The following is a 21,298-nucleotide window of genomic DNA, read 5'->3' as shown; positions in this document are numbered from 1 at the left end:
TCCACCTTTCCCTGTGGACACATTTGTTGCCGGCCCCCTTACAGTGCCAAGGGAACGTCTGCCTCTCCTTGACATTATTGGGAGGGAGGGGGCGGTGCTTATAAGAAAATCTAAAGGCTTCCTGTTCATTCACATACTGAAGTATAGCAATTTACTATGCTTCACTTATGAATGGAGACAGTGAGCAATCGGTACTAAGGGGGGGCCTGGGCAGCAAGGGGAATCTGCACCACACAGGGTAATTAGGGTGTGCCCAAGCACACCCCAAAGAGAAAAAAAAACACATTATGGCCACTAGGTAGCGCTGATGATATCGAAAACTACATATATTAGTAAAACATGGAAATTTTCATTTTGATTGTGCAAATGTTTGTCATATCCACACAGTGAAGATTTTATACATACAGACTAAAGTGTCTGTAACCCGAACAACAACCTTCTCCTATTTGTTACATCCGCCCAAACAAGGGGAGAATCTGATCAATGTTTATAAACAATGTTACTTTGTATCCCTCTATCTCCTATCTGATCAATGTTTATAAACCTGAACAACAACCTTCTCTTATTTGCTACACTGCCCAAACAAGAGGAGAATCTGATCAATGTTTATAAACAATGTTACTTTGTATCACTCTATCTCCCGTCTGATCAATGTTTAGAAATAATATTACTTTGTATATCTCTATCTCCTATGTGATCAATGTTTATAAACCTGAACAACAATCTTCTCTTATTTGTTACACCCGCCCAAACAAGGGGAGAATCTGATCAATGTTTAGAAACAATGTTACTTTGTATCTCTCTATCTCCTATCTGATCAATGTTTAGAAACAATATTACTATGTATCCCTCTATCTCCTATCTGATAAATGTTTAGAAACAATATTACTTTGTATCTCTCTATCTCCTATCTGATCAATGTTTATAAACAATGTTAATTTGTATCTATCTCCTATCTGATCAATGTTTATAAACAATGTTACTTTGTATCCCTCTATCTCCTAGCTGATCAATGTTTATAAACAATGTTACTTTGTATCTCTCTATCTCCTATCTGTTCAATGTTTAGAAACAATGTTACTTTGTATCCCTCTATCTCCTGTCTGATCAATGTTTATAAACAATGTTACTTTGTATCCCTCTATCTCCTATCTGATCAATGTTTATAAACCTGAACAACAATCTTCTCTTATTTGTTACACCCGCCCAAACAAGGGGAGAATCTGATCAATGTTTAGAAACAATATTACTTTGTATCTCTCTATCTCCTATCTGATCAATGTTTATAAACAATGTTAATTTGTATCTATCTCCTATCTGATCAATGTTTATAAACAATGTTACTTTGTATCCCTGTATCTCCTAGCTGATCAAGGTTTAGAAACAATGTTACTTTGTATCTCTCTATCTCCTATCTGATCAATGTTTAGAAACAATGTTACTTTGTATCCCTCTATCTCCTGTCTGATCAATGTTTATAAACAATGTTACTTTGTATCCCTCTATCTCCTATCTGATCAATGTTTATAAACAATGTTACTTTGTATCCCTCTATCTGCTATCTGATCAATGTTTATAAACAATGTTACTTTGTATCCCTGTATCTCCTAGCTGATCAAGGTTTAGAAACAATGTTACTTTGTATCTCTCTATCTCCTATCTGATCAATGTTTATAAACAATGTTACTTTGTATCTCCCGTCTGATCAATGTTTATAAACAATGTTACTTTGTATCTCTCTATCTCCCGTCTGATCAGTGTTGCATAACTGCCGAAGAAACAGGTCCATAGCAGAAATGTGGAGGCTTCTCTGCTCCGGGGGGGGGGGGGGGGACAGCTGTGAGAGAGTAAGGGGTTAACATCCAATGTAAATAGATTGGAAGGAATTAAACGTCAAACATAAAGCTGGGCGCGTTATTCCCAATTCCAGGGATGGATTTCTAATCCCCGGGAGCGTCCCTGGAGTCAGTTGCCTCTACATTGGTAATAAGTAGAGAGGACGCAGTAATGCGATATTTTCTTCATCCCTCCCACCCCCCCCCCCCCCCCCCCCCACAATAACAATGAGAAGAAGTCAGTAAACGTGGAATTCTATTAGATGTGAAGCAATCTTGTCACTTTCTCGCAGTGACATGTCTGCGCTATTCTCCCGGACGCCGCGGGAAGAAACAAAATGGATCGGAGTCATTTACCGAAAGACAATGCTTTCCCTGATTAATGAACCGGATGGCGGTAATTTCTTTAGAGACAAAGCCGGTCCTGATTATGAGGCTGATACGCAGGAGAGTAATTGGTAGGACGCTCGTGAGAAAAACGGCGCTTGAGGCTTCGCTGCGCGCCGCATAGGACCCCCAGAGCCTTCGCAACGCTCGTCTTCATCTTCTTTCTCCTTGTTTGGGAATTCAGAAAAAAAGATTCTACAGATGGAGGGATCCTTTCATAGTATATAAGCCTCCAGCTTCCTGTAAGAAAAAAATAAGAGTTTGTTGAACTTGGATTGTCTTAAAGGAGTCTCTTTATAAAATGTTTGTGGTGATGGCGGACAAACGTCTGTGCGATCCGGACGCATGTGTCGCCATTCTTCCTCTGCTATGTGTAATTCCTATATCATCAGCACCATCTAGTGGCCGCAATATGATTGTTTCTTTCTGATTGAGGTATTTTGGGGGAAGAAAAAAAAACACATTATGGCCACTAGGTAGCGCTGATGATGTCAGAACTACATATATTAGAGAAAACATGGAAATTTTCATTTTGATTGTGCAAATGTTTGTCATATCCACACAGTGAAGATTTTATACATACAGACTAAAGTGTCTGTAACCCGAACAACAACCTTCTCTTATTTGTTACACCCGCCCAAACAAGGGGAGAATCTGATCAATGTTTATAAACAATGCTACTTTGTATCTCGCTATCTCCCGTCTGATCAATGTTTATAAACAATGTTACTTTGTATCTCTCTATCTCCAGTCTGATCAATGTTTATAGATAATGTTACTTTGTATCTCTCTATCTCCCATCTGATCAATGTTTATAGATAATGTTACTTTGTATCTCTCTATCTCCCATCTGATCAATGTTTATAAACAATGTTACTTTGTATCTCTCTATCTCCCGTCTGATCAATGTTTATAAACAATGTTACTTTGTATCTCTCTATCTCCAGTCTGATCAATGTTTATAGATAATGTTACTTTGTATCTCTCTATCTCCCATCTGATCAATATTTATAGATAATGTTACTTTGTATCTCTCTATCTCCCATCTGATCAATGTTTATAAACAATGTTACTTTGTATCTCTCTATCTCCCGTCTGATCAATGTTTATAAACAATGTTACTTTGTATCTCTCTATCTCCCGTCTGAGCAATGTTTATAAACAATGTTACTTTTTATCTGTCTATCTCTCATCTGATCAATGTTTATAAACAATGTTACTTTGTATCTCTTTATCTATTGTCAGATCAATGTTTATAAACAATGCTACTTTGTATCTCTCTATCTCCTATCTGATCAATGTTTATAAACAACGTTACTTTGTATCTCTCTATCTCCTGTCTGATCAATGTTTATAAACAATGTTACTTTGTATCTCTCTATCTCCCATCTGATCAATGTTTATAAACAATTTTACTTTGTATCCCTCTATCTCCCACCTGATCAATGTTTATAAACAATGTTACTTTGTATCTCTCTATCTCCCACCTGATCAATGTTTATAAACAATGCTACTTTGTATCTCTCTATCTCCCGTCTGATCAATGTTTATAAACAATGTTACTTTGTATCTCTCTATCTCCTGTGTAATCAATGTTTATAAACAATGTTACTTTGTATCTCTCTATCTCCTATCTGATCAATGATTATAAACAATGTTACTTTCTATCTCTCTATTTCCCCCGCTCAATGTTTATAAACAATGCTACTTTGTATCTCTCTATCTATTGTCTGATCAATGTTTATAAACAATGCTACTTTGTATCTCTCTATCTATTGCCTGATCAATGTTTATAAACAATGCAACTTTGTATTGCTCTATCTATTGTCCGATCAATGTTTATAAACAATGCTACTTTGTATCTCTCTATCTATTGCCTGATCAATGTTTATAAACAATGTTACTTTGTATCTCTCTATCTCCCGTCTGATCAATGTTTATAAACAATGTTACTTTGTATCTCTCTATCTCCTGTGTGATCAATGTTTATAAACAATGTTACTTTGTATCTCTCTATCTCCTATGTGATCAATGATTATAAACAATGTTACTTTCTATCTCTCTATTTCCCCCGCTCAATGTTTATAAACAATGCTACTTTGTATCTCTCTATCTATTGTCTGATCAATGTTTATAAACAATGCTACTTTGTATCTCTCTATCTATTGTCTGATCAATGTTTATAAACAATGCTACTTTGTATCTCTCTATCTATTGCCTGATCAATGTTTATAAACAATGCAACTTTGTATTGCTCTATCTATTGTCCGATCAATGTTTATAAACAATGCTACTTTGTATCTCTCTATCTATTGTCTGATCAATGTTTATAAACAATGCTACTTTGTATCTCTCTATCTATTGTCTGATCAATGTTTATAAACAATGCTACTTTGTATCTCTCTATCTATTGCCTGATCAATGTTTATAAACAATGCAACTTTGTATTGCTCTATCTATTGTCCGATCAATGTTTATAAACAATGCTACTTTGTATCTCTCTATCTATTGCCTGATCAATGTTTATAAACAATGTTACTTTGTATCTCTCTATCTCCTGTCTGATCAATGTTTATAAACGATGTTACTTTGTACCTCTCTACCTCCAGTCTATATCTCCCATGCAGTTTGGTGTGACATGATTTTAAATCGTCGTACCTGCTGTACTTTTTTTTTGCGTGTTCCCACGCGTTCGCCAGCTCATTGAAATGAATGAGCTGCCAAAAACACGTTGCGCAGGACAGCCCAAAAAAAAACCCGCTCGCCCAGACGCACCTGTATAGTGTGAATGAGCCATCGGGGTTTTCAAACCTCCCTCACTCCACCCAAAACGGGGGAAAAATAAAGTTTTGTCCATCGATCACTAAAACACTCCGGATTGTATCTTCTGTTGTCTGAAGAAAACAAAAGCGGATATTTTCTTATTCGTCTTCTATTGGTTGTGTGACGTGCGAGCGCCTGATCCATTCCGCCATCGTCTTCCTCTAATATCACACGACGTCCTCCCATTGAAGTCTATGGGCGTTCTTCCTTCCCTCTCTCCGCCGTTCTCGCGCTCGCCCGCAGTTGTAAAAAAAAACTGTTACTATTATGACTTGATAGATCAATTTAATTTTGCGATGACATTTTCAATCACCGAGATCAGATCCCCGAGGGAAATCTCCGCTATTCTGTGTCAGGCGCGGATCTATGTGGAGAATTATGGAGGATTCGGAAAAAAAAAAAAAATTGTCTCCAAATCTACGGAGTTATTTTATTTCCTCGGAAGGTCTCCGGCCTCGTGTAGGAAAATCGCGGAAATAATTGTCTGTATTGTCGAGTGGCGTCTAAACAAATTCCACCGCGCTCCCGATGTTGGCTGGATCCGAATTTTTTTTATTATTTTTTAAAGCGGTATTAAACTTCGCCCAAATTTTTTATTTTTTTTTCTATGGGCCCCTGGGTGGTAATGTGCTAGTATACATCATATATACACTATATTACCAAAAGTATTGGGACACCTGCAGGGGGCGGACTGACAACTCATGGGGCCCCTGGGCAATAGGAGATTATGGGGCCCCCCCGGGCAATAGGACATTATGGGGCCCCCGGGCAATAGGACATTATGGGGCCCCCTGGGCAATAGGAGATTATGGGGCCCCCTGGGCAATAGAAGATTATGGGGCCCCCCGGGCAATAGGACATTATGGGGCCCCTGGGCAATAGGAGATTATGGACCCCCCCCCCCTGGGCAATAGGAGATTATGGGGCACCTGGGCAATAGGAAATTATGGGGCCCCCCGGGCAATATGACATTATGGGCCCCCCGGGCAATAGGACATTATGGGGCCCCCCGGGCAATAGGACATTATGGGGCCCCCCGGGCAATAGGACATTATGGGGCCCCCGGGCAATAGGACATTATGGGGCCCCCTGGGCAATAGGAGATTATGGGGCCCCTGGGCAATAGGAGATTATGGGGCCCCCCGGGCAATAGGACATTATGGGGCCCCTGGGCAATAGGAGATTATGGGGCCCCCCGGGCAATAGGACATTATGGGGCCCCTGGGCAATAGGAGATTATGGACCCCCCCCGGGCAATAGGAGATTATGGGGCACCTGGGCAATAGGAGATTATGGGGCCCTCCGGGCAATAGGACATTATGGGCCCCCCGGGCAATAGGAGATTATGGGGCCCCCCGGGCAATAGGACATTATGGGGCCCCCGGGCAATAGGACATTATGGGGCCCCCTGGGCAATAGGAGATTATGGGGCCCCTGGGCAATAGGACATTATGGACCCCCCCGGGCAATAGGAGATTATGGGGCACCTGGGCAATAGGAGATTATGGGGCCCCCGGGCAATCGGAGATTATGGGGCCACACAGTATACAAAAACACACACATACACACAGTATACAATCGCACAGTATACACATACATGTGCACATAGTATACACAGACATGTTTCTATTGGCTGAGAAGGTACCGGAGAGGATTTTTACATACTCTCCCTGGTTTTACTGAGGCTGGCAACCCTGATGGGGGCCCCCTAGTGGCCCAGTGCCCGAGTGGCTGAATGGGCAGTCTGCCCCTGGGCGCCTGCCTTTACACGCACATGAACTTTAATGGCATCCCAGTCTTAGTCCGTAGGGTTCAATATTGGGTTGGCCCCGCCCTTTGCAGCTATAACAGCTTCAACTCTTCTGGGAAGGCCGTCCACAAGGTTTAGGAGTGTGTCTATGGGGATGTTTGACCATTCTTCCAGAAGGGCATTTGTGAGGTCAGGCACTGATGTTGGATGAGAAGGCCTGGGTCTCAGTCTTAGCTTTAATTCATCCCAAAGCTGTTCTATCGGGTTGAGGTCAGGACTCTGTGCAGTCCAGTCAGGTTCCTGCACCACAAACTCGCTCATCCATGTCTTTATGGACCTTGCTTTGTGCTCTGGTGCGCAGTCATGTTGGAACAGGAAGGGGCCGTCCCCAAACTGTTCCCACAAAGTTGGGAGCATGAAATTGTCCGAAATGTATGGGTATGCTGATACCTTAAGAGTTCCCTGAAAAACAACCCCCACACCATAATCCTCAATTTTTTTACGTGGCCTACCACTTCTCGGCTGAGTTGCTGTTGTGCTCAGTTGCTTCCACTTTGTTATAATACCCCTAACAGGTGACCGCGGAATATTTAGCAGCAAAGAAAATTTCACGGACGGATTTATTGCACAGGTGGCCACCTATCACAGTACCACGCCTGAATTCACTGGGCTGCTAAGGGGGACCCATTCCTTCCCGAATGTTTGTAGAAGCCGTCTCCATGCCAAGGTGCTCCATTCTATACACCTGTGGGCATGGAGGTGTTTGGAACACCTGAACCCAAGGATTTGGAGGGGTGTCCCAATATATTTGGCAATATAGTGTATTAGCACTTTATGAGAGAATTACCTGCTAAAGAAGCCCTCCAGTGCTGCGCCGTCACTGCTACAGCAAATTCTGGATGTGCCCATCTTTGCCCAATCTTCCACCCAGGTTTGCTCTCTCTGGCCACTTGGGCAGTGGCAGTGGGTGCCCAAAATTTTTGAGGGGGTGCAAACAAACTGAAAAATTCTGAAAAAAAAAAAACATCAATTGCAGCCTCACTGTGCCCATCAAACACAGCCACTGTGCCCCATCAAACACAGCCACTGTGCCCCATCAAACGCAGCCACTGTGCCCCATCAAACGCAGCCACTGTGCCTCATCAAACACAGCCACTGTGCCCCATCAAACGCAGCCACTGTGCCTCATCAAACGCAGCCACTGTGCCCCATCAAGCGCAGCCACTGTGCCCCATCAAACACAGCCACTGTGCCCATCAAACGCAGCCACTGTGCCCCATCAAACGCAGCCACTGTGCCCCATCAAACGCAGCCACTGTGCCCATCAAACGCAGCCACTGTGCCCATCAAACACAGCCACTGTGCCCCATCAAACGCAGCCAATGTGCCCATCAAATGCAGCCACTGTGCCTATCAACTGCCGCCACTGTACCATCACACACAGCCACTGTGCCCCATCAAATGCAGCCACTGTGCCCCATCAAATTCAGCCACTGTGCCCCATCAAACACAGCCACTGTGCCCATCAAACGCAGCCACTGTACCATCAAACACAGCCACCGTGCCCATCAAACGCAGCCACTGTGCTCATCAATTGCCGCCACTGTACCATCAAACACAGCCACTGTGCCCCATCAAACGCTGCCACTGTGCCCATCAACTGCCGCCACTGCACCATCGAACACAGCCACAGTGCTCCATCAAACGCAGCTACTGTGTCATCAAACGCAGCCACTGTGCCCATCAACTGCCGCCACTGTGCCCATCAAATGCAGCCACTATGTCCATCAACTGCCGCCACTGTGCCCATCAAATGCAGCCACTGTGCCCATCAACTGCCGCCACTGTGCCCATCAAATGCAGCCACTATGCCCATCAAACGCAGCCACTGTACCATCAAACACAGCCACTGTGCCCATCAACTGCCGCCACTGTGCAATCAAACACAGCCACTATGCCTATCAAATGCAGCCACTGTGCCCATCAAACGCAGCCACTGTGCTTATCAAACGCAGCCACTGTGCTTAGCAAACGCAGCCACTGTGCCCATCAAATGCTCCCACTGTGCCATATAAAATGATCCCACTGTGCCCCCCGTCCGCTGTCTGTGCTTACCCTATCTCGGTGAGACAGCTCCTCGATGCTCCTTGGCTGGGCACCTGAATAGGGGGTGGCAGCGGCGGCCATAGATAGATTCATGCAACGCATGAATCTATCTATTGGTGATAGAAGGGGTGGCAGGAGAGAGGGGGCGGCGCCCATGCGCCCCTTATGGACACACCGCTACTGCCACAATGACATCACTCCCCTGCATGTACACAGAAGTCACGGCCCAGAGCGGGTGCTATAAAAGTGATCTGAGCTGCAGAGGCAGGGAGAGTCTTTTATGACAGAAGGGACAGAGTACCGCTTGCCGGCAAATCACGTATCGGTACATCGCTGGACTTCAAGTGCTTGTAGCGGGACGATATGCATCTGTAGGCATCACTCAGCGGCCGGCTCTCTTGTTAGCCACTCTGATTGCTTGTTAGCAACTCTTGTTAGCGCCCCCCCCCCCCCCCCACCCCCCGAAACATTCCGTGGCTTGCTTTGGCCTGCGGGGATTAACGCGCTTTTGACCTTCTGTGATAAGGAGGTCCACCATTTCTGGTAAGCGTATTTTGGTTTATGTGGTGGCGGAACTGTCACTTAATATTGGAAGGATTTTCCATCTTTTTTCACGAGGGATCCTATTATTCCATCTGTCCGGTTACTGGAGCCATTCATCTGGATTGGACTTTCTTCCCATTTTTTTTTTATTATTTTTGCGCTGCACTTACTACTGTTTTATTGATCATTTTTAGGTGTATGTGATTACCTATAGCGTTCAGCTTGCATTTGTTTTTCTTATATTGTGTTTGCGCTGATTACTCCCTGTTTCTGAAAATTCTTATCCCCTGCCATCCCCCAAATTCCCCCTCCCAACACAAATCCCCTCTCCCCCAACCTCCTTGTGGTGCCCCCTCCCCCCACCTCACATGATAGCACAGTGCCCAGGGCAGCCACTTCTCCTTGTCCCGGCCCTGCTGGAGCCTTCCAGATTGAGGGGTAGGGTAAGTAATACACTTTATCTCTGCACCCCAAGGCTAAAATGAGCATTTAAACCAGGGATTCTCAACCAGGGTTCCTCCAAAGGTTGCTAGGGGTTCCTTCAGCATTGGGCAATTTCTGCCTCTCAGATAAGTTCCCACCGACACCTTTGATCTTTTTAGCTATCTGTAATCCCTTGTACACACGGTCGGAGATTCCGACGGAATGTTTCCTATCGGACCGTTTTGTCGGATATTCCTACTGTGTGTGGTCTGCCTATGACATCTTTCAGGATAACAATCACAGCGATCGTTGTTGCAGTGTGTCAGTCTGACACACCGCAACTCCGATCTAGGTGATCAAATACCACCAAAAGAAAGCTCAATTTGTGGGAACAAAATGATAAAAATGTCATTTTGATACAGCGTTGTATGACGGCGCAATTGTCATTCAAAGTGCGACAGCGCTGAAAGCTGAAAATTGGTCTGGGCAGGAAGGGGGTATAAGTGGCTGGTCTTGAAGCGGTTAAAAATATACCGGGGTTATGGCAGCGACGGTATTCAATGTCAAACAGCCACCGTATAATGATGGCGGGGCGGTTCGTAAGTGGTTAACAGAAGTCAATGCAAGTCATGATGAAGTCACCCCCAAAGTAGCGCAGGAACCTTTTTCTGAGTCGCGCCGGTAAAATTTTCCGTCAAAATGCTCCTATCGGACATACTCCGATCATGTGTAGCCTACTACGACGGACAAAGTGCCACGCATGCTCAGAACAAATTCCTAGACCAAAGCTATTGGCTACTAGCCTGAACGTAGTCCAGTCGTAACGAAATAACGTCATCACGTTATGTACAATCTGATTTTCTGACAACTTTGTCCGACCGTGTGTATGCAACATCACTTCCGGACCTCTTCCGGAATTAATCCGTCGGAATTACTCCGACGGATTTGGTTGTCGGAATCTCCGACCGTGTGTACAAGGGCTTAGGAGGTAATTCTTCCCAATGACCACAAGCGTAATGCCGCGTACACTACACACGACCGGACTTTTTGACAGCAAAGGTCCAAAGGAATGAGTCCGTCGGACAATTCGATGGTGCGTGGGCTCCATCGGACCTTTGCTTGCCAAAAATCCGGCGGGCTTTAGAAATAGAATATGTTTTAAATTTTCCCGCTGGAACTCTGCCGGTCTGAGAAATCCGTTTATGTGTATGCTAGTCTGATGGACAAAAAACTACGCTAGGGCAGCTATTGGCTACTGGCTATGAACTTTCTTATTCTAGTCCGGTCGTACGTCATCACGTTCAAATCCATCGGACTTTGGTGTGATTGTGTGTGGCCAAGTCTGTTCATTCGGAAAGTCCGTCGGAACTCCGCCGTAAGTCCGTCGGAAAGACCGTCGGACCTAGTCCCTCGAAAAGTCCGGTCGTGTGTACTCGGCATAAGGACCATTCTTCCCAATGACCACAAGTGTGAGGACCATTCTTCCCAATGACCACAAGTGTAAGGACCATTCTTCCCAATGACCACAAGTGTAAGGTCCATTCTTCCCAATGACCACAAGTGTGAGGACCCTTCTTCCCAATGACCACAAGTGTAAGGACCATTCTTCCCACTGACCACAAGTGTGAGGACCATTCTTCCCACTGACCACAAGTGTAAGGATCATTCTTCCCACTGACCACAAGTGTGAGGACCATTCTTCCCAATGACCACAAGTGTGAGGACCATTCTTCCCAATGACCACAAGTGTGAGGACCCTTCTTCCCAATGACCACAAGTGTAAGGACCATTCTTCCCACTGACCACAAGTGTGAGGACCATTCTTCCCACTGACCACAAGTGTAAGGATCATTCTTCCCACTGACCACAAGTGTGAGGACCATTCTTCCCAATGACCACAAGTGTGAGGACCATTCTTCCCAATGACCACAAGTGTGAGGACCCTTCTTCCCAATGACCACAAGTGTAAGGACCATTCTTCCCACTGACCACAAGTGTGAGGACCATTCTTCCCACTGACCACAAGTGTAAGGATCATTCTTCCCACTGACCACAAGTGTGAGGACCATTCTTCCCAATGACCACAAGTGTGAGGACCATTCTTCCCAATGACCACAAGTGTGAGAAAATTCTTCCCAATGACCACAAGTGTGAGGACCATTCTTCCCAATGACCACAAGTGTAAGGACCATTCTTCCCAATGACCACAAGTGTAAGGACCATTCTTCCCAATGACAAGTGTAAGGACCATTCTTCCCAATGACCACAAGTGTGAGAAAATTCTTCCCAATGACCACAAGTGTAAGGACCATTCTTCCCAATGACCACACGTGTGAGGACCATTCTTCCCACTGACCATCACACTATTGTATCATGAGTTGTAGATTTCTAATTTTTAGCAGGGGGTTCCCCCGAGACCGGAGAACTATTTCAAGGGTTCCTCTGTGTTAAAAAGGTTGAGAAAGGCTGATTTAAATCTTGCATTTTCAGGGTAACCCCACTGCAGGGGTGCAATTTATCTAATTCCTGCAGTTCACCTTTTACAGACTGAAAGGGAGAAAATCACAGACGTTCATTTTTAGGGGTTTACATGGACTGTAGTTGGGGGTCTTCTACATCTGCCTGGAGTGCCGCCTGAGTATATTCCTGGAAAATAAATGGATAGGAAGAAATTTCCAATAAAACGTGAAGCAGCTACAACGTGACATCACCGAAACGCTCATATAAATATTGATTATGTGTTTAGCGTTTATGGCGGAGAAGGCCAGTTCATGCACATTGAACCCGACATCATAAAATAAATGTTCAGCTACTTGGAACGTGACTAATTCCTGGAGGAACATCGTCGTGGTAATAAGAAGTGCGCCGTTCTTGAAAAACAGGCCCATTTTACCTAAAGACAGAAGATATCCATCACAATTCAGGGAAGCCAATGTAAAGCTGCAATGTATTTCGTTTACATTTATGCTCAATAAATCCGGATGGAAGCTTCAGATCCTCGTGAGGTTGGCCCATTAAAGTGATGTACTCTTCCCATACGAGGTGTCTGGAGTGTGTGTGGATGACAGTGCAGGGCTGATGGATTCAACGTTTTGTATTGATGGTAGACATGTGCGATTCGTTTCGTACGAATCTCAAATTCGTACGAATTTTCCTAAATTCGTACGTTCGGGAGGATCCGAAATACGAATTGCCATGCGTCCGAAATTCTGTACGAAATACGAACTTTTGCTTACGAATGCGAAGGAGGAAGTCAGCACAGCACAGGGATGGTGGGGGCCCCCTCATCTAACGAAAATTCGTATTTCGGATAGGAAATTCTTCAACGGAATTTCGTATTTCGGATAGAAACCAAACTTCCATCAGCATCGACTGCCATATTGAGGTATATTTTTGCCGTTAAATTCATCGTAACGAATGTTCGTACAAGTTAACGAACCTAACGGCAATTCGTATTTCGTACGAATTGAAACTGAATTTCGGACACGAAATACGAAGTACGAATTAATTTTAATACGAACCGTAACGGAACAGAACGAAACGAATTTATTGACGGCGCCCATGTCTGATTACAAAAAGAAAAATCCACCGATCCAGGCTGATCCACCAAGAAACTGGCCACTCCAACTAAGTAGGGGTCCCAGGTGCAGATTAATTGCACTAGCCAAATGAAGAAACCGAAAAAAACTCTGGATAGCCGCACTCCGGATCAGGTAAAATAGGTTGTGCCTTTATTGTTTCCACAACCTATTTTACCTGATCCGGAGTGCGCCTATCCAGTGTTTTTTCGGTTTCTTCTTCATTTGCCCATGTCTGATTGATGGATATATTTGTAGAGAACCATTTCCTTCTGGGGGGATGAAGACCCAATAGAGGGACAATGCCAGTAGACTCTGTCATGGTCTTGGGCTGCTGCCTCTTTGATAGGAAAGAAAGGGCGTCTCAGCAGGAGACATTGGGTTGGTTATAGAAGAGTAACAAAAGATCGTCTCACTCAAGGATTTATTCAAGAAACTTATTGAAAATAACAGGTTTAGCCAACACGTTTCAGGGGAATTGTTTCCCCCTTCCTCAAGGCTGAAATTCTTGATATATTCAGAAAATTGGGCGAGGCTTAAATTGAGGCTCGTATAAAGCTGTCGGCACTGCTCACTGTGGATGTCGGAGAGCCTGCATGTCTCCTTCATCAAGAACTCAGTGATGGCACATTGCTTCAGCTTGGAATCCATTATTTTCCCGCAACGAGAAAGAAGAAGAGTTACTCCATCAATATGTGACATTTGAATGACCTATGTAAGTTAACAAAAAAAAGTTATGCCTGTTTTTGCATTACTTTCGGTAAAGCCATTGTAGTTTGAAAGCCAAACCTGAGCTAGAATAGCCTATATACAAAGTTCTCACCAACTATTCTCACTGATCCCTCAGACAGATGAGCCAGTTCTGGATGTTCCCTTTATCCTCCAATCTCTTTCCACACAGGTGGCTGTCCACTTTAACCCCTTGTTTCCAGCTCCCAGAGGAGCCATTAATCATGGGAAGGACCCTGGAAGGGGGTATGGTTTTGGATAAAGGAATGTGTGTTTCAGTTCCTTGGGTTGGGTGCTGAAATTAGTACATTGCACGCTTGGTGGTGTGTCCTAGCATGGATGACTGGCCTTGGCAACCTGTTCCAATGTGTGAGAGAGGTATAAGTATTAAGAAGAGGCTAGGGGCTCTTATCTGAATGCATAGAAGTGCTTTGGATAACAGGGGCGCTGTTTTGTGTGCAGGAATGGGAGTTTTATTTCCTTGTGTTGGGTGCTGAAATTGGTACATTGCATGGTTGGTGGTCTAGCATGGACAATCAACTGTCTCCAAGTGCTGAGAGACGTATTAAGGAAACCCTTAGGGAGGAGGAGAGCCAGGGGCCCTGATCTGGGAACGCGGAGGTGCTATGTACAACAGGGGCCCTGTTTTGGGTGCAGTAATAGGAGTTTCATTTCCTAGTGTAGCACTGGGTTGCTGGGTATAGTCTTTCCTGGGCTTCCCTCTTATTATCCTGCAGCCAGAAACTTGGGTGTTTTCACACTATCACTGGACATTCTTCTGCTCGTTATCCAATGGTCAGTCTAGACCTACGGTATTTTTTTTTTTTTTTATATTTATTGGTAGAACTTGGATAGGAGAAGGGATTAGTGGGATACTCCAACTTGGACTACGCACAGATGAGGACAACTCCTACTTCACCCCATTAAATTGATCCAGATAGCCGTGCTGGACTACACTTTGGCTGTGTGGGAAGTTAAGTCCTTTCCTCGCTTTGGCAGCAGACACCACTTTTCTTTAGGACACTCACTAGTATCCCCTTTAGCTGACACCCATCCACTGACTTCAGGGATGGCCCTAACAGAACAGGCCCCTACACGCAGGTAAGGAACAGATCCTTCTAGATGCGTCTCCCTCCTAGTCAGCGCTACAGGACATTTGGGTTGCAGCTCCCGCAGTTCCGGCCCTCAGGACGGAAGCCTGCACAGTGGAGGGGCAGCTGCCCCCTCCCTCCGGGACCTCGCTCTCCAGCCGAAGAACCTGAGCACATATCAGAGGAATAATCCTTCCATCTGCATCCGCCGTGTCCCTGCGCCCATGCGCGGTGGAGCGGCGCTCCGGTGCACAGGCATTCGTGGCCCGGCACACCGGCGCGCACTCAAGTAACCCCTGGGTTGCCCCATCAGGGTTGCCAGCCTCAGTAAAACCAGGAACACTATGTAAAAATCTGTGTTTTTTTTACCTCTGTCTCTGAAATGTCCCTTACCCTTAAAAATCCAGAGACTATAGCTGCCCCACCTCTCCAGTACCTTCTCAGCCAATTGAAACATATCTGTGTATACTGTGTGATTGTATACTGTGTGTGTGTATACTGTGTGATTGTATACTGTGTGTGTGTATACTGTGTGATTGTATACTGTGTGTGTGTATACTGTGTGGCCCCATAATCTCTGATTGCCTGGGGGCCCCATATTCTCCTATTGACCCAGGGGCCCCATGAGTTGTCAGTCCACCCCTGCGCAGATGTTAAAGCAGAGGTCCACCCTAAAGTGGACCTTCCGCTCATCGGAACCCTCCCCCCCTCCGGCGCCACAATTGGCACCTTTCAGGGGGGAGGGGGGTGCAGATACCTGTACAGTACAGGTATCTGCACCCACTTCCGGGATAGCTCTCTGCGGAAAGGGGCGTAGATTACGCCCCTTTCCGCAAGTGCCCCGCTGCCTGCTGGGAAACACACAGATCCCAGAGGCAGCGGGGACCGTCCTTATTGCGCGGCTCGCACATACGCAGCAGGGAACCGGGAAATGAAGCCGAAGGGCTCCATTTCCTGATTCCCATACCCGAGATGGCGGCGGCAGCACCCGAGAGACGATCTAGAGATCGGCTTCGGGTGCCGACATTGCGGGCGCGCTGGACAGGTAAGTGTCACTATTTTAAAAGTCAGCAGCTGCAGTATTTGTAGCTGCTGGCTTTTAAAAAAATAAATAAACGCGGAGTCCCGGCGGACTGCCGCTTTAAGCTTTGTTTCAGTTGCCCCTTTTCAGGAGAGTAGAATGGTTTTCTTAACAGACCAATACAGAATGCATAGAAAACCTGGATTTAGATATAGTCAAATCACCAAGCACATCTAATAAGCAGTTCTCAGGGGGCAATATATTAGGGGTGCGTAAAGCTGAGGAAATGAGGGTATCAACTTCTGACCAGAAAGATGGAATTATTGGTGAGAACCAAAAGCAATGTAGAAAATCGGCAGCGTTACCGCACCGTTGAGAGCACTCAGCTGTCGGGTGTAGACCCGTTTTATGTAACTGAGAAGGTGTAGTACATTACATGCTGGGTCGGCATGTCCTGGCATGGGCAAATGGCCTTGGCAACCTGTCCTAAAGGACTGTAAGAGGTATGGAGAGGTCGGGAGCCCTGATCTGGGGGCACAGACATGCTATGTAAAATAGGGGGGTCCTGTTTTGGGTGCAGTTCCTTGTTGCTGAAATTGGTACAGCATGTTCTAGCATGGATGACTGGCCTTGGAAACCAATTCCATAACCACCCAACCTTTAACGATGGGAACGAGAGACACCTATTAAAAAAAGTATGTAGGCAGAGGAACATACCCCCCTGCCACGCCCCTTCAAAGGAGAAGTATACAAAAAATGATTAGTTAAACCCACAAGTGCTTTTTAAGAACTACTATTCCTTTATATTGGCTTTTGGAAATTTACAAATACAACGATTTAGAAATCGGATGAAAGGATCAGCGCTGGGAAACACTTTTTTAAAAGGTAAAAAGTGCATTTTATATACAACTATATAGAACAGACCAACATGAGGGACAAATGAGGAGGAAAGAGGGACAGAGGGACTTTGTTCCAAATCCGGGACAGTCCCTCCAAATCCGGGACAGTCCCTCCAAATCCGGAACTGTCCCTTCAAATCCAGGACATTCCCTCCAATTCCAGGACAGTCCCTCCAAATCCTGGACAGTCCCTCCAAATCCGGAACTGTCCCTTCAAATCCAGGACAGTCCCTCCAAATCCGGAACTGTCTCTTCAAATCCAGAACATTCCCTCCAAATCCGGGACAGTCCCCTGAGATCCGAGACAGTCCTTCCAAATCAGGGACGGTCCCCCAAATCAGGGGCAGTTAGGAGCTATGCAATTCCAAGTGTGGGAAGAGGTATTAAGGAGAGACCGGGGGGCTGATCTGGAAGCATAAATGTACAGGCAGTAGCTGCTGACTTTTAATAAACAGACACTCATGTGTCCCATGGTCCAGCGATGCGGCTGCATGGAGCCTCGCTCCTCTCCCCCTCCTCTCCGCGGCACCTCCATTGAAACGGTGGGCGCCTGGCCGTGATAGCTTGCAGCTTCACGACCGGGCACGCACTGCGCATGTGCGAGTCACGCTGCGCTCTCTAAGTGGACAGGCAATCTTATGGGACCTGTGACGTGTCCCAGAAGATTGCCGAAAGGGAGGGGCCACCTAGGGGGAGAGGAGGAGTCGCCTAGGGGGGCCTGTAGTCGGAAGTAGGAAGTGGGACAGGAAGTTCCACTCAAAATTAGTCACCCACTCCCCTCCCCCCCATAAAAATGACATGCCAAATGTGGCATGTGGCATGTAAGGGGGCGAGGAGTGCTTAAAGCTGAAGTTCCACTTTTGGGGGGAACTCCGCTTTAAAGTAAATTTGTATGTAAGTTGGAACAGGTACTTTTTTTAAGTGTAATTCCATTCAAAAAATTCATCTTTCCATTTTTTGGATAGCATAGGGAAGGGTTAACACCCCTGTAACGTTTGTTTTTCTGTCTGTTCCCTGTTCAGAAAATTTAATCTCACTTTCTGTCCCTTTGACTTTGGTTTTGAAAATTTTGGGTTGTCGTGGAAACAAGGATTGGTAATAAAGCCTCGGTGGAGACATCTTTTCCCATGATAACTCTTACAGGAGTGAGTTGTTCCTTTTCTAGGTGTAGATTATCTATTCCTGTTGTCTCCCTCCCTTTGTAAGTGTGAGTCACATGTTATGTAACTGGGAGACTGCCTGTACACATGATGAGTCACATGTATGTAACTGGGGGACTGCCCTGTACACATGATGAGTCACATGTATGTAACTGGGGGACTGCCTGTACACATGAGTCACATGTATGTAACTGGGGGACTGCCTGTACACATGAGTCACATGTATGTAACTGGGGCACTGCCTATACACATGAGTCACATGTATGTAACTGGGGACTGCCTGTACACATGATGAGTCACATGTATGTAACTGGGGGACTGCCTGTAACATGATGAGTCACATGTATGTAACTGGGGGACTGCCTGTACACATGATGAGTCACATGTATGTAACTGGGGGACTGCCTGTACACATGAGTCACATGTATGTAACTGGGGCACTGCCTGTACACATGAGTCACATGTATGTAACTGGGGACTGCCTGTACACATGATGAGTCACATGTATGTAACTGGGGGACTGCCTGTACACATGAGTCACATGTATGTAACTGGGCACTGCCTGTACACATGAGTCACCATGTATGTAACTGGGGCACTGCCTGTACACATGAGTCACATGTATGTAACTGGGGGACTGCCTGTACACATGAGTCACATGTATGTAACTGGGGGACTGCCTGTACACATGAGTCACATGTATGTAACTGGGGGACTGCCTGTACACATGAGTCACATGTATGTAACTGGGGGACTGCCTGTGCTACGTACAACGGGGGCCCTGTGTTTTGGTGCAGAAATGGGAGTTTCAGTTCCTTGTTGAGGAGCTGAAATTGGTACTTGGCACGCTTGGTCGGCCTGTCCTGGTATGGGTGACTGGTCTTGGCAACCTGTTCCAAGTGCTGAGCGACGTATTAAGCGACATACAACGAGCGCCCTGTTTTAAGGTCGGGGTGATTGCCACTTTGGTGGACCTGTCCTGGCCACCATCAATAATGGTGCTTTGGCTCCTGTTAAGGCAGCTGTTGGAATCAGCATTTGCAAGGACCAACTTGAAGTCTTTATAGAGGCTAGACTGAGGATGTGCCTTGGCTCTGGACCTGAGATCGGAGGCTGGACCTGAGGCTGTGCCTAAGCTCTAGACCTGAGATTGGAGGCTGGATGTCACCTGAGGTTAGTGGCTGGACCCAAGGCTGTGCCTAGGCTCTGGACCTGAGGTTAGAGGCTGGACTGAAAACTGTGCCTATGCTCTGGACCTAACATTAGAGGCTGGACTGAAAACTGTGCCTATGCTCTGGACCTAACATTAGAGGCTGGACCTGAGGCTGTGCCAAGGCTCTGGACCTGAGATCAGAGGCTGGACCTGAGGCTGTGCCTAGGCTCTGTACCTGAGATTGGAGGCTGGACCTGAGGTTAGTAGCTGGACCGTGGCTGTGCCTAGGCTCTGGACCTGAGTTAGAGGCTGGACTGAAAACTGTGCCTATACTCTGGACCTAAGATTGGAGGCTGGACCTGAGGTTGTGCCAAGGCTCTGGACCTGAGGTTAGAGGCTGGACTTGAGGCTGTGCCTATGCTCTAGACCTGAGGTTGGCAGCTTGACCTAAACCTGTGCCTAGGCTCTGGACCTGAGGTTGGAGGCTGAACCTAAGGCTGAGCCTAGGCTCTGGATCTGACATTAGAAGCTGGACCTGAGGCTGTACCCAGGCTCTGGACCTGAGGTTGGCGGCTGGACCTGAGGCTGTGCCTAGGCTCTGTACCTGAGGTTGGATGCTGGACTTGAGGCTGTGCCTAGGCTTTGGACCTGAGGTTAGAGGCTGGACCTGAAGCTGTGCCTAGGCTTTGGACCTGAGGTTAGAGGCTGGACCTGAAGCTGTGCCTAGGCTTTGGACCTGAGTTTAGAGGCAGTGCCTAGGTTCTAGACCTGAGGTTAGAGGCTGGACCTGAGGCTGTGCCTAGGCTCTGCACCTGAGGCTGTGCCTATGCTATGGATCTGAGGTTGGAGGCTGGACCTGAGGTTATGCCCAGGCTCTGGACCTGAAGTTGGAGGCTGGACCTGAGGCTGTGCCTAGGCTGACTATGGCAGTACATGGAGGTCTGGAGAGTGAAATGGGCCCGGGCCTGGCATCCAAATTCCTGGCCAGTCCTCGGTCCTCTCTCCTCAGTCCTCGGTCCTCTCTCAGTCCTCAGCCCTCTCTCCTCGGTCCTCTCACCTCAGTCCTCTCTCCTCAGTCCTTGGTCTCTCTCCTCAGTCCTCTCTCCTCAGTTCTCTCTCCATAGTCCCCAGTACTCGGTCCTCTGTCCTTGGTCCTCTCTCCTCAGTCCCCAGTCCTCTCTCCTCAGTCCTCTCTCCTCGGTCCTCTCTCCTCAGTCCCCGGTCCTCTCCCCTCAGTCCTCTCTCCTCGGCCCTCTCTCCTCAGTCCTCTCCTCAGTCCTCTCTCCTCAGTCCTCCCTCCTCAGTCCTCTCTCCTCAGTCCCCGGTCCTCTCTCCTCAGTCCCCGGTCCTCAGTCCTCGGTACTCTCTCCTCAGTTCCCTCTCCTCAGTCCTCTCTCCTCAGTCCTCTCTCCTCAGTCCTCGGTACTCTCTCCTCAGTCCCCAGTAGTCTCTCCTCGGTCCTCTCTCCTCAGTCCCCGGTCCTCTCTCCTCAGTCCTCGGTCCTCTCTCCTTGGTCTTCTCTCCTTGGTCCTCTCTCCTCTGTCCTCGGTCCTCTCTCCTCGGTCCTCTCTCCTCGGTCCTCTCTCCTCAGTGCTCTCTCCTCAGTCCCCAGTCCTCTCTCCTCGGTCATTTCTCCTCTCTCTCCTCAGTCCCCGGTCCTCTCTTGTCAGTCCTCGCTCCTCTCTCTTCAGTCCTCTCTCCTCAGTCCCCGGTCCTCAGTACTTTCTCCTCAGTCCCCAGTCCGCTCTCCTCGGTCCTCTCTGAATGAATGAATGAAATACTTGTATAGGCGCACATGCG

At 46.6% G+C, this 21,298-nt stretch overlaps 1 protein-coding gene across 1 annotated transcript in view; it reads left to right on the top strand.

Annotated features, from left to right (window-relative positions):
- The window catches only part of LOC143933022 (uncharacterized), a 169,602-nt gene extending 148,332 nt beyond the window's left edge, over positions 1-21,270 (top strand). The window contains exons 2-4 of the mRNA XM_077455938.1: positions 18,208-18,280; positions 20,526-20,920; positions 21,036-21,270. Of these exons, the coding sequence (XP_077312064.1) occupies positions 18,208-18,280; positions 20,526-20,920; positions 21,036-21,270 (703 nt within the window). The remainder of the gene's footprint in view (positions 1-18,207; positions 18,281-20,525; positions 20,921-21,035) is intronic.
- The last annotated feature ends 28 nt before the right edge of the window (positions 21,271-21,298 follow it).

This window comes from Lithobates pipiens, unplaced genomic scaffold, assembly GCF_037356315.1.
Source record: "Lithobates pipiens isolate NorthernLeopardFrog02 unplaced genomic scaffold, aLitPip1_a1.2 Scaffold_27, whole genome shotgun sequence".
Lineage (NCBI taxonomy): Eukaryota > Metazoa > Chordata > Amphibia > Anura > Ranidae > Lithobates > Lithobates pipiens.
The sequence above is the reverse complement of the archived record's forward strand: the minus strand, read 5'-3'. Positions and strand labels throughout refer to the sequence as shown.